Source organism: Balaenoptera physalus, assembly GCF_965194825.1.
Source record: "Balaenoptera physalus genome assembly, contig: HAP1_SCAFFOLD_1150, whole genome shotgun sequence".
NCBI classification, from domain to species: Eukaryota; Metazoa; Chordata; class Mammalia; order Artiodactyla; family Balaenopteridae; genus Balaenoptera; species Balaenoptera physalus.
In genome coordinates this window covers 204,587-218,884 of record NW_028125644.1, presented here as the reverse complement: position 1 = coordinate 218,884, position 14,298 = coordinate 204,587, and the positions used below count along the sequence as shown (strand labels likewise).

At 38.1% G+C, this 14,298-nt stretch overlaps 2 protein-coding genes across 9 annotated transcripts in view; one reads left to right on the top strand and one right to left on the bottom strand.

The window, feature by feature from the left end:
• Positions 1–14,298, bottom strand: part of LOC309653773 (ELKS/Rab6-interacting/CAST family member 1-like) — a 182,124-nt gene that overhangs the window by 35,081 nt on the left and 132,745 nt on the right. The window contains 3 exon segments of the mRNA XM_082478558.1: positions 1,373–1,566; positions 7,297–7,437; positions 8,382–8,522. Coding sequence (XP_082334684.1) covers positions 1,373–1,566; positions 7,297–7,437; positions 8,382–8,522 — 476 coding nt within the window.
• Positions 1–14,298, top strand: part of LOC309653775 (ELKS/Rab6-interacting/CAST family member 1-like) — a 120,194-nt gene that overhangs the window by 45,110 nt on the left and 60,786 nt on the right. The window lies entirely within an intron of this gene.

Here is a 14,298-nt window from a genome sequence, read left to right as displayed (position 1 = left end):
AAATAAAAATAAATTACATCTATGAAGTACTGCTGTTGATTTCAGGGTGACACAAAAGCAAAGAAAGGCATGTACTTATGTAAGTATGTTAACGAGAGAGAGTGTGCGTGTGTGTGTGCACGTGCACGTGTGCTGGGGGTAAAGATGCAGTGCAAACAGAGAAGACGTACAAAAAACATACATAATCTAATCTTGAGACTCTGATAATTTGTTAATTCTGACTTAAAGAACTTTATCCACCCATCTTATCCAGAACCAGACCAGAAAACACGAATAGAGTTAATATCAAAATAAGAGGAAACAAATGAGTAGGTGATCAGCTCATTCATTCACACTTTCAACTTAGTGAAGAAGAATTGTGAGGGTTGGACTTTATCCTTTTAGTGTTTTGAAAATCAAAATTCTATGGGTACAGAACAAGAGGAAAAAGTTACTTCCAGGGGAAAATATCAAGTCTACCAATATCCTAAAAATTTAAAACTTAGTAAACAACTTATGAAAGTAGTCTACTACTTCCCAACATTCAAGAGCATGAAAATAAAATACTTCTAAGAATCAGGCTCAGAGGAGTCACACGGATTAATGACTTCATTCTGTCACTGCCAGTCTCTCTGACTGTTCAGAATACAGTGATTAATGCAGTTCTACTGGAAGAACTATTTCTATGCACTTGTGAATTTATGTTAAATACATGGTGTAAAGGAAGAGGCCAAGAGGCATACGCTTTATCTTTAGTACAAAATACCCTAACAAGAAAAAAAGGCAAAGAAAATTCCAAGAGAGCTATCTGGCTGGTTCTGTTTAAACAAAGCTCATTCTGAAGAAGTCAAAGTCAGAGCTCAATAAAAAATCACATCCAAGTCTCCTAACTTGTCCTCAAAATGTCCCTCCTTCTAAATTTGACCTATGTACCAATGTAATAGCTTGCTTCTCCACAATACAGAGTCTAAAAATTCACAGCCCAAAAGAGCAACGGCTCAACATAAAAGGTCTAAACCAATTAAAAATTTTAACTCCTTAAACTTGAGGTTCATTTGTTCCTTAAACAGATAAATAAATAATGAGAGAGCAAGTGGCTATCTGCACTCTCTTGATTAGCCAGTAGAAAACTTTAACTTCTTAATCAATGAATACTTTCTCTTTCCAATCAATGATGCTGAAGTCCATCGCTTCCCAATCTATTCCCACTCCGTGTTGCCATTCAGAGACTGCAACAGTGAAGTTACACTGACTTAGAATAAAAAGTAGGTAATAAAGTAAATTCAGAGAGGCAGATTTATTGGAAAAATATGTCCCGAAAAGTACATAGTTTTAAAACCATCCTTCAACCTCTCTAACATAGAGAGTGCCTCTTCAGCTTCCCTTCCCTTACCTTTCCAACTCAGCAATCTTCTTATCTTTGTCATTCTTCTCACTTTCCACCTCCTTCAAGACTTCCAAGAGGCGGTCAACTTCTGCCTGGGCCTTGCTAGAGTCATCTTTGTACCTGGCAATCTCTCTCTCCAATTGCTGTATTCGATCACTCATCTCTGGACTGGCTCTGGCTTCCGATGCTGCCTCGTGTGCCTACAAAGAAAATGTCCAAATTCTATCAGATATACATACAGTGGCAGTGGGCAAACCATGTCCCCAAAAGCCACCTATACTCCAATTTCAACAGGGGATTATCAAACATCTAATAGCTAGTCTTCAATTTATAAGGTTCTTCTCTGCTTAAATATTACATAGACAAAATATCACTACACAGTTACATTTTTTTTTTTTTTATAACTGGCAGTTTGTACCTTTTGACCACCTCCACCCATTATACAAACACACACACACACACACACACAGCCCTCCATTTCTGACAACTACCAATCTGGTCTCTGTATCTATGAGTTCAGTTTTTGGTTGGTTTTTGGTTTTTACATTCCACATATAAGTGAGATCATACAGTATTTGTCTTTCTCTGTCTGACTTACTTCACTGCCCTGCTTTTAAAATGTAATAATGCTAGGGAAGCACTTATCTACTAGAATGGGATAAAATCTGAAATATGATATTTAACAATTATTCTGGGTCTTACATTTTATTACTAGACTCTTATCTCAATCTTACATTAGGAAATATGCTCTCATTTATTTTAAGACTTTTTTTAAAGTCAAAGGGTTTTTTATTTTCAATAAGGCAATTTCCAATATAAACTAAGTTTAGAAACAGACATGATAAAATAGTCAAATTCATTCAACATCTAGCAGAACTGAAAAAGCTGTATAAGACAGCTATGTTGTTAATTAAATCTCTGTGATCTAATTTCAAATTCCTGGGCATAGGTTAACTTACTGATTCCATAAACAGTTATGTGTTAATGAATAAAACTAAAGCTGATTCCCAAATATAATTAAAAAACTGTTTTTATTATATTTTTAGATTTTATTCTAAACAGCAAAATTCATACAAATACCTTCACAAAACAAGAATGAGTAGGCCTGTTCCATACAGGAAGCTACTGGAACTTCAGTTCCAACATGTAAAAAACTCAGAAGTCATCACTACTATTTTTACAAGAAAAAGTTGAAAAACAGAAAATCAATGAGTTTTCTAGGACCTATCAGAGAACTGAGGTCATAGGAAAAATTACCCCTCCAACATCAAGAGATACTGGCAAACCCACAGAGCTGAAGCTGAGATCTGCTCACCTGGAGCAGAAGCTGTGAGCAGAAACACTTAAGTGGTAGTGGTAATTTTAAGGAACTGCTGGGGGCTGAGTGTGGACGTACAAGCAAAAGAGTGAGGAAAAGTCCCAGGGCCGGCGGTTTTAGGGGGGGGCCCATACTTTCATGGGCTTTAATCCAGGAACCACACCAGGGTCTCACAGTGAAGAGCCAACAAAAATCCCCTTGTGGTTCTGGCTGCAGGAGGGGAAGAGTAACAATTGTGAAATATGCCCAAAGTGTACTCTATGCAAAGACAGACCCTCAGGAGTAAAAATTTTAACAGAGCTTTGTCCTACCTGGGGAAAGGGCATTTCTCCCACTCTAGCCCCTGCTAGTAAAAAATAAGACTCATATATTTGACACAGATGTTGGAATTACCAGACAGGGAATTTAAAGTAACTATGATAAATAGCTAAAGGCACAGGACTTCCCTGGTGGTCCAGCGGTTAAGAATCCGTCTTCCAGTGCAGGGGACACGGGTTTGATCCCCGGTCAGAGAACTAAGATCCCACATGCCGCAGGGCAACTAAGCCCGCGCGCCGCCACTACGGAGCCCCCACGCCTCAACTAGAGAGGCTGCATCCCACAAACGACAGAGCCCATGCGCTCTGGAGCCCGTGCGCCACAACTAGAGAGCCCGCGCATCACAATGAAGATCCCGCATGCCACAACTAAGACCCAACACAGACAAAAAAATAAATAAATAAAATAAATAAATATTTTTAAAAAATAGTTAAAGGCGCTAAGGGGAAAAGGAGACAACACCCAAGAGTAGAGGGGCAATGTAAGCAGAAAAATGGACACTCCAAAGAAGAATGAGAAGGAAATGCCACATATTAAAAACATGTAAGATCTTGCTTATAATGTGGAATCTGAAAAAGGTGAACTCAGAAAAGCAGAGGGTAGAAGGGTGGTTGCCAGGGGCTGGGGGTGGGGAAATGGGAAGATGTTGGTCAAAGTGTACAAACTTTCAGTTATAAGATGAATAAGTCCTGGGGATCTAACGTATAGGATATTGACTCTAGTTAACAATGTTGTGTTGCATACTTGAAATTTGCTAAGAGAATACATCTTGAAAAGTGTTCTCAACAACCTAAGTGTCCATCAGTGGATGAATAGATAAGAAAATGTGGTATGTACGTATGTATGTATGTATACACACACAGGAATATTACTCAGCCATAAAAAAGGGGGAAAGTCTCTTCATTGGCCACAATATGGATGGACCTTGAGAACGTGCTAAGTGAGATAAGTCAGACAGAGTAGATAAATGTCATTATGATTGCACTTACATATGGAATCTAAAACAAAAACAAAAAGACCAAGCTCACAGAAAAGACCGGTAGCCTGCCAGAAGTGGGGAGTCAGAGGTGGGCGACATGGGTGAAGGGGACCAGAAGGTACACATTTCCAGTTACAAAACAGTAAGTCCTGGGGATGTGATGTACAGCATGGTGACTATAAATATGTGCTGCATGTGTCAAAGTTGCTAAGAGAATAAATCTTAAAAGTTCTCATCACAAGAAAAAAAATTTATAACTATGTATATTGATGGATGTTCAATAGATTTACTGTGGTGATGATTCTGCAATATATACAAATATTGAGTTGTTATGTTGTACACCAGAAACTAATAAAATGTTATATGTCAATTATACTACAATTTTTAAAAAGTGTTCTCACCACACACACGAAAAAAGGTAACTATTTAAGGTTGATGAATGTGTTAATTAGCTTGACTGTGGTAACCATTTCACCATGCATACATAGATGAAAGCATCATGTTGTACACCTTAAATATCTACAATTTTTGGCATTGAAAAAGCTGAGGAAAAAGAAAAGAGTGAAAATGTATATTGCAAACTCTAGAGCAACCTATATTTAGGTTGGAGGAGGGCGTTGTGGGAGCAGTGTAATAGGAAAACATCACTAATTAATTAAAATGAAAAGTTACAGTTGTCCAGAATGAAAGAAGGGAAAATACGAAAAGTAAAATGGCAATTAGCAGAAAAACAAGTAATAAATCAGAGTAGGGGGAAGCCACCAAGTCCTCTACCCAAAGATAACTTTATTTTTTCTCATGAACCTAAACACAAAGTTTAAGAGATCATAAAAATGGCCAGCTATAGAAGTATCGTAACAAGGAGATTAAAAATAAACAAAGAGAAAATATGGGATTGCCATAAATAGGCGAGTTTGGAATATTAGTGAATAACATTTATTACTCTTGACAGTTACTGCTCAGTTTCATAATCCTAAATACATCTAACAGTCTTACCTTCAATATTCCAGTATTAAATAGAAAATTACCTTCACTTCTTTAGTGAGGGGGAAAAAAGTCAATTACCAAATCTGAATTAGTTAATCTCAAAAAAAGTATTTTCCTACTTATTCAAAAGTAACTTTAAGCTACTGGATTTTCTTCCTTTCCTTAGCTTAAGAACATGACTTCATTTCTGGCAAACCCTAAATAATGATTCATCACAAGGTGTTCATGCTGAACAAACCCAATATATGTCAAAAGAACACCACCAAGTCTCAAGACTAGGCTGGGCCCCCTTCTCATCAGTAATCACATGAACTGGACCCAGTTAATCGGAGTTGGTAACTCAGAGATAATAAGTATGAAAGTGCTTTGAAAACCACAAACTGCCATATAAATATTAGAGAGGTGTAAATCAATGAAATGGACAGTAAATACCTGTACCAAATTCTAATATTCACCGGTATGGGTGACTATCACTGTTAAATTATCTCTTTCCAGGAAGCCTAATGCTAATAGAAGAAAAATATCAGATAACTGAGATTTTTACATTGTGGTCTGACATTTCATCTATAAAGGAGCTGCATATTTTAATCTTACTCTGAATTGCCAATTTTCTAAGAGTTTGGGGACTCTCAGGAGTAAAGTAAAATAGGATAAGAATGCCAAGACAATTAATCAAGGTATAAATGGTATTTTGAATTTTAGGAGATTATTGCTCCACTGGTTAAGTTATTCCATATGGACACTATAGAGTTTTCTACTATGCTGTTATTTAAAGCAAAGCAAGAACAGTCATCAAGACAGTATGGGACTGGCACAAAAACAGAAATACAGATCAATGGAACAGGGTAAAAAGCCCAGAGATAAACCCACTCACATATGGTCACCTTATTCTTGATAAAGGAGGCAAGAATATACAATGGAGAAAAGACAGCCTCTTCAATAAATGGTGCTGGGAAAACTGGACAGCTACATGTAAAAGAATGAAAGCAGAACACTCCCTAACACCATACACAAAAATAGACTCAAAATGGGTTCAAGACCTAAATGGAAGGCCAGACACTATCAAACTCTTAGAGGAAAACAGAGGCAGAACACTCTATGACATAAATCGCAGCAAGATCCTTTTTGACCCACCTCCTAGAGAAATGGAAATAAAAACAAAAATAAACAAATGGGACCTAGAAACTTAGAAGCTTTTGCACAGCAAAGGAAACCATAAACGAGATGAGAAGACAACCCGCAGAATGGGAGAAAATATTTGCAAATGAAGCAACTGACAAAGGATTAAACTCCAAGATATACAAGCAGCTCATGCAGTTCAATATCAAAAAACAAACAACCCAATCCAAAAATGGGCAGAAGACCTAAACAGACATTTCTCCAAAGAAGATATACAGATTGCCAACAAACACATGAAAGGATGCTCAACATCACTAATCATTAGAGAAATGCAAATCCAAACTACAATGAGGTATCACCTCACACCAGTCAGAATGGCCATTATCAAAAAATCTACAAACAATAAATGCTGGAGAGGGTGTGGAGAAAAGGGAACCCTCTTGCACTGTTGGTGGGAATGTAAATTGATACAACCACTATGGAGAACAGTAGGGAGGTTCCTTAAGAAACTATAAATAGAACTACCATACAACCCAGCAATCCCACTACTGGGCATATACCCTGAGAAAACCATAATTCAAAAAGAGTCATGTACCACAATGTTCATTACAGCTCTATTTACAATAGCCAGGACATGGAAGCAACCTAAGTGTCCATCAACAGACGAATGGATAAAGAAGATGTTGCACATATATACAATAGAATATTACTCAGCCATAAAAAGAAATGAAATTGAGTTATTTGTAGCGAGGTGGATGGACCTAGAGTCTGTCATACACAGTGAAGTAAGTCAGAAAGAGAAAAACAAATACCGTATGCTAACACATATATACGGAATCTAAAAAAAAAAAAAAAGTTATGAAGAACCTAGGGGCAGGACAGGAATAAAGACGCAGATGTAGAGAATGGACTTGAGGACACGGGGAGGGGGAAGGGTAAGCTGGGACAAAGTGAGAGAGTGGCATGGACATATATACACTACCAAATGTAAAACAGATAGCTAGTGGGAAGCAGCCGCATAGCACAGGGAGATCAGCTCAGTGCTTTGTGACCACCTAGAGGGGTGGGATAGGGAGGATGGGAGGGAGATGCAAGAGGGAGGAGATACGGGGATATATGTTTATGTATAGCTGATTCACTTTGTTATAAAGCAGAAACTTAAAAAAAATAAATAAAGCAAAGCAAGAAATTGGAAAAGTTTTCTTTCACCCTTTTCAACTGCGAGTCCATCTTCAGACACTCTTCCTTCTTCTGCTCCAAAGCAATTTCTAGCGTCTTAAGCCGTGAGTCCTTTTTCAATCCTGCGGAAGCCAGGGAAGAAGCATGCTCTTTCAGATCCAAGAGTAAAGCCTAAAAGAAGCAACATACATCTAGAATAAATACTATTTATTAACAAAATGGAGATTTAAATTCTTAAATTTATTTTCCTGGTGGTTTGTAGTTTCTTTCCATTAGCATATACTGACATATTTCCACTTCAAGAACATGAAATACAGAACAACAACATTAGCTCTGGCTTTCAAGTTCTAACTAAAACAGAATGAATTCCCAAGAAATACCAACTGAATAGTGACTTAAAGAGCTCTACCAATACATATCCATTCCCACAAAATAAATGGAAGTAGATCAAGCTTTGTGAATGTAAGCAGTCAACCTTAGTAGCTACACTGACTTTTTTCTTCTCTTCTAATTCTGGAAGAAACATTCTATTAGAAACACAAATTCCCATAAATTTTCCTAAAGATATTAGAAAGAAAACCCTGAGAATGTCCCTAAAGCTCATTATTATCTGATCACAAGGCATTAGGCATTTCTGCTATTTAGGTGACATCGACAAGATTCTTCAAAAGTAAAATCAAAGTCTATTAAGTCACCTAATTGGTCAACAATCATTTAAGATTTCTCTGCCAATGCTGAGGTGATCGTTAAGAGCTGATGTAAATAAACTGTCCTCCTTGTGCATATGCCGTTCGTCTATCAGCTTTCTCACCATTAGCACAATATTTCTCCAAATGTAACTGGAGAAATACTGTTATTTTAGGATCTGTAAAACGTCATTAGCAAGTAAGAAGCCAACTCATAACAGTTGCAAGAGGTAAGAGGTAAGACTTAGGAAAGAAATGATTCCATCTACTATATCTCTGCAGAGCTTCCTGAAATAATCCCTGCTATAAGAAGATTCTTTAAATCTTCCAACAGACCCTTTTTTTATACGCATTATGTAAACACCAACAACATATACACACAATGCACTGGCTAAGCAAACCAAGTAATTCCATTTTGGTGATCTTGACCTCTTTCTCTGAGAGGTCGCCTTGCAATAGGCTGACTTTTTCTTTCAGGTCTTTAAGATCTTTTTTGTAGTTATCAATTTCCTCCTGCTTTTCGTGCTCATCTCGGTCCCGCTGGTCCTTTAAGCGTTCGATTGTCCGCTCCTGATAAGAGAGCACATCAATACATGAGAAAATTCCTTTCATACTTCTATCATATGACTGCAATTCAGCTTCTAGCTGATAAAATTTCACACTTCCATCCACCATTCAAAAGACAGTGATAGGTCGTTAATAATTGACCTTGTAAAGAATTCAACCTTCCAACCTATCTTGCCCTAACATACATCTGGTTTTGTTCTTTTGATTCCCCTAGGTTTCTTTTCTTATAACCTTAATTAGTATTAGATGTCCCTAGAGTATTCTTTTGGAATAATCTCATTTATTCAAATCCCAAGCAACAAAAAACTTATACATATACCCTAAGGACAATAAGTAGCAAATATTTCTTTTCTATATATAATTCACATGTTGCCTACAAAGCAATGGAAACAACTCACAACTCACACAGCAAACAGGAGGAGGTTGGAGAGATTATGATTTGTTGAGCTTAAAGCATAAAGAAGGATAAAGAAAAGAGAAACCATTAAAACTTCTGTCAACAGATACTCAGGAAGTTTGAAAGTTGAAGCAATTTAAGTACATTTATGGGTATTATTTCTGAATATATTCGGGGATCAAGCCTTGATCCCTGGGCAGGAAGCCTGAAACATTCTGAGTCCAAGAGGCTTAAGGAACAGTAACCCTATCCTTTAAAGAAAAAATAAGAAGAATCCAATTAAAATGCCCCACCAAGAGTCCTTAAACCTCCTCCAAGACATTAACACTTGTCATGTTGGGCCACTTCTTTATTTAGTCAACCATTCCTGTAAAAACTAGGTTTGCTCATGAAGGCAAAATGAAGTGGCAAGGCCACGACTAGAAAAACAGCAAGTACACTGTATTAATAACTAAAACCCATGAATATATTAGATCCCAATGCGGCACAGTAAAAGAGAACTAATGTTGCCTCCTGATGGTCAGCGTCTGACATTCCCACATCACCGAATTCTAGCTGACCATACACATAAAAAAGAAGATAGTAAACAGGGAGCACATGGCTGGTTCTTTAGAAACTTCAGCCACTGCCCTCCAGTACGGAATCCATCCTGCCTAGCAACAGGTGCTTAAATTGGCAACAACAAAACGAATCTTCTTTCCCTTACACTGGGTACGTCAGCAACAGTACAGGCAGCTCTTTTCCCTTTTGCCAAAGCGACTTCTTCTGTCTCCTCTATCAAGTCTCAGCACTAAAGTGACTTTCAGATTAATGAGAAGGCAGAAGAAATGTGTCTGTGAGGAGTCTGGGCCAGTCACCCATCTTCTCGGCAAGGGCCTCCTCCAAAGTAGTCAAGGCGGCGTCAGTGTTGGTGGTGTCAGCCTGCAAGGATTTGACTCGCTCCTTCAAGCTGCTCATCTGCTTTTCCTTATCTCTAAGTTGCTCTTGGAGCTTTTCAATCTGAGTTGTGCACACATATTTAAGGGGGGAAAAAAAAGGAAATTCAGAGAAATACAAACAGTCACAATAAAAATCATTTTAAGTCGGAAACAGGTAGATCAGGGCTGTCAGTGTGTGCTCTGTAGAAGTAATTTAACCCTAAGGGTCTTAGAACTTCAGGCAAAGCTTTAAACTGAGAACTTATAGCCAGAAGAGAGAAAAGACATACACATGGGTATGGTCATACATGCAGAGTCATAAATCTCTATAAAGAAATAAGGAAAGTAGCTAGGGAGAAAAGACCCAACATATAGGGATGGGGATAAAGGGAAGACCTACAGAGAGGAAAGCCATGAGAAACTGGATTACTTCCAAAGCAACAGTGTAAATGCCCAGAGAGATTCCTTTAAAAAATGCTGAGGGAGGACAGCACATTGAACAGCTGGATGCTAAGAAAAACAAATCAGCTGTAAAAAGGAAAAACTGTTCTTAAATTTATTTATTTATTTATTTTTGGCTGTGTTGGGTCTTCGTTTCTGTGTGAGGGCTTTCTTTGGTTGTGGCGAGCGGGGGCCACTCTTCATCGCGGTCGCGGGCCTCTCACTGTCGCGGCCTCTCTTGTTGTGGAGCACAGGCTCCAGACGCGCAGGCTCAGTAGTTGTGGCTCACGGGCCCAGCTGCTCCGCGGCATGTGGGATCTTCCCAGACCAGGGCTCGAACCCGTGTCCCCTGCATCGGCAGGCAGATTCTCAACCACCGCGCCACCAGGGAAGCCCGGAAAAACTGTTCTTAAATGCTAGTGTTCAAGTTAGGTTTTTATATCATCTTTTATTTCAACAGCAAGCATTTTCAATGAAATTTATTATTATAGTTATTCATTCCTTCATATACCCTAGTACGCATTCATTTACTCAAAAAACTATTGGTGAAGTCTCTATTATATGCCAGGCACTAGTGACACAAAGAAAAATGAACAGACCCATTTTCATTATAAGATGGGAAGGGGACTTTATGTACCTGAATCCAAGCTATGGATGGGCTTCCGTGCCATTCTAACGAGCACACATTTTACTCTAGACAGATGGGGACTATTAGGGACTTTTAAGCAAAGAAACAGTCCGGTCAGTTCTGTATTTCAGACTGATAATTCTGATAGCTGTGGAGAAGATATTCAATATCTAAGGGGAGTTATGTAGAGACATGAAAACAGCTAGGAGATCGTATCAATTCAGGTAAGAGAGTTTGGAAACTGAGTTAAGAGAGATGGAAAATAGGGGATGGGTTTGTGAAATAGTGTGGAAACAGCATATTATCACTAGGGAGACTCCCGTACACACAATGAAAAATAGTAAGCAAAAATATGGAGGAACTGTAGAGAGAGATTCTTAATAAGCAAAAGGAAAATAAGTAAGACAACTATTCTAAAACTCACAAACTTCATTCTTTCATTCAGCTACGTGCCAGGCAGTTTTCTAGGTGCTGAGGATATAGAATTAATCCAAACAGACAAAAATCCCTACCCTCAAAGAGCTTAATCCTAATACGATAGACAAGGAATGAATGAATGAAATGAACATAGTATGTAGGATGGTGATAAGTCCTACAGAGAAAAATGAAGCAGGAGAATATAATATCATCGTCTACTCTTGAACTAGCTGGTTTATTTCACATGGCTTTCAAAAAGCAACATAAATGTTATCTGCTTTGCGACGACTTTCTTGCTCTTATCCCCATGACAATAAGATGACCGCAGTCTGTATGCCATCACACATGAACAAAGTATTGATCTACATACATACATATACACATCTCCCATTCTTTTCTCTATCTATACATTTATCTCCATTCTTTCATCTATCTATACATTATAACACGAATCTCCAACCATATTGTTATTACTCATTCTATACACATCTCCACAAATAGACTGGATCTTACTCCTCTACCCCAGCTTTGTATCTTCATATCTGGCACACATCAGGTCTATAATAAATTCTGGTTCATTAGTCAGTAAATAATACATAAGCTTGGACTTTTATAAACTGTATTTAGGCATACACATAAACTTCCGCCAAGAAAAGAACTACAAAAGAACCTAAATTCAACCTTCAAATAATTCCTGCATCAATCAATTTAATATAAGCTCTTTAAGGGTCTGCTTCATTCCAAGCAGACCCTTCCAAGGGGAAGAAAAAAAGGTCCCTCTCTACAGTCCCTGAGAATTCCACAGCAGAACAAATAAGCTAAGCGAAAAGATTCAGCGAACTCAGAATAGGGAACCATGAGTACTGTCAGGCTTGGATTTTCACTCTTGAACGAAGGAAGAATCCTGCAGGTGAACCACTGCAACTGGCTCCAGTCTTTTCCATGCTGATAAAGTCCAAAGCATACTGTGAGAGAAAAGACCATCACCTATGAAAAGCATTAGTTTCCTTTAGTTTAATCAGACACTCCTATTGGAATCTCATATGGATCAATACTTAGGTAAATTCACAACCACTAAAGAGATTTTGCCACTTAAAAATCTAGTACTCCATAACATACAGAAGGCAATGCCCTGGTGTTTACATATTTAACCAGCTGTGCGGGTCATCCTAGTTGCTGACATATAAACCTTACACACACAAAAAAGATATCATCATTCTGTTGATTAGACTTTTTTACCAAGAAAGAGCAGTACAACCACCTTTTTTAAAAAATAAAACTTCATAGAACCAACCAAGTTTTACATACAAGAAACCAGAGATTTGTTTTATGAGCCCACCTAATATACAAACAGCCCTTACATGCATAATAAGGATTATACCCTTCTTTCTCCTCCATCATCAGCATCTAAGAAATAATTAAGATGTTAACTGTTAACAATTCCACTTGTATAATTTGTATGTAGTCCAACTATTAAAGGGATCCATTATTCTTTCCCAGCAAAAACAAAAACAAACAAACCAACAAACAAAAAGACTTTTCCTGATATACTCAGGTGCAGAAGCTGCTAAACCAGGTAAAATCCCCATTAACAAGTTCTCCCTAAGCTACTTTCTTATCCAATTAGCCAGCTGTCTAAACTGCTGAGTTGGAGGGGAGGAAGAGGATGGCTATTCCTGGAGAGCAGAAATAGCCATTCCACGGTGAAGAAAGGGCAGCGCTCACTAGAGCTGTCTCCTTTGGGCAAGCTGCTATCGGCAAGGAAGACCTGCAGTAGATACAGATATGTGCAAACCAGCTGCAAGAGCATTAACCCAAAAGAGGCTCTGTGTGGTGCGTGGGAGGATGGGTGTGTACAAAGCACTTTCCGTTTACCCAGCATCATGATGGACAGCAGCTGAATCCTACTGAAAACTCCTTTTATATATCCTCACTTTGGTTGAGACTCAAAATCGTGATTTTGTGATCAAGGCTCTCTGGGTTCAGACGTTGCTAACCAAGGGGTGTATGAATGCTATCATATTAATCTTGCCATTATTCTCTTCTTTTAACTAATCCAATATAGAGGCTGTGAAAACTGTTCACCCTAATAGTCCCATATCACACCATTTCAGTATTTACTATGCAATTTCTATAAACTATATAGAGGAAATCCCATTCTATACCAAGTTCAATTATCCACAGGATCTAAAATACACTATTTACAAAAGCTTTGAATACAACAGCTAAGAGAAAAACTGGATCAGTTATGCACATACTCGACTATTAATGATAAAGATGACTGATTCAGAATCATGCTAAGTGGAAAAATACTCCTTTAAATATGCTCAGAATATCTACCCAAGAAAAAAACTTTCCATTTTGTAGAAACAGAAACCACAGAATCCCTAAAATGGCAATATGATAAAAACAACAAAAAATTACTCGTGATGGGGGTGGTGGAGGCGGCGGCGGCAGTGGTGACAAGAGGCACCACTAACACAGAGAGTGTGGTATGTATCAGGCACTGTTTTCAGAAATCTATGTATAACAACTATTGAAGCTCCGCCACAAGACTATAATTATTAGGCAATCTAGCTCCAGAATTCTACTCTTAATCACTGTGCTGTAAATAATATGTTCTATGATGGGGGGCGGCGGGGGGAAAGAAGAATCACACAAAGATGTCTCAAGCATCTTTCCATAAATGATTCCTTGTTATTAAGTAGTGTTTATCAATAAACACAATGTTATTACTACGGTCACATATGAAAATATTCTCCCCTACAGAAGCAAAGAAGGAAGGGTGGAGGTACCAAACCACTGCCAATGCAGAAGAGCATCTTCCATGTACTTCCGTGTAGAGTCAAACATAACACACTAAAGCTGGTGGGCAGAACCAAAGGTACTTGATATCAGGATCAATATCATGATAGTATTAAGACAGTCTGGCCTTTCAAGGGGTAGAAGGAGGCTAGTTTATTTATACACACGGACTAA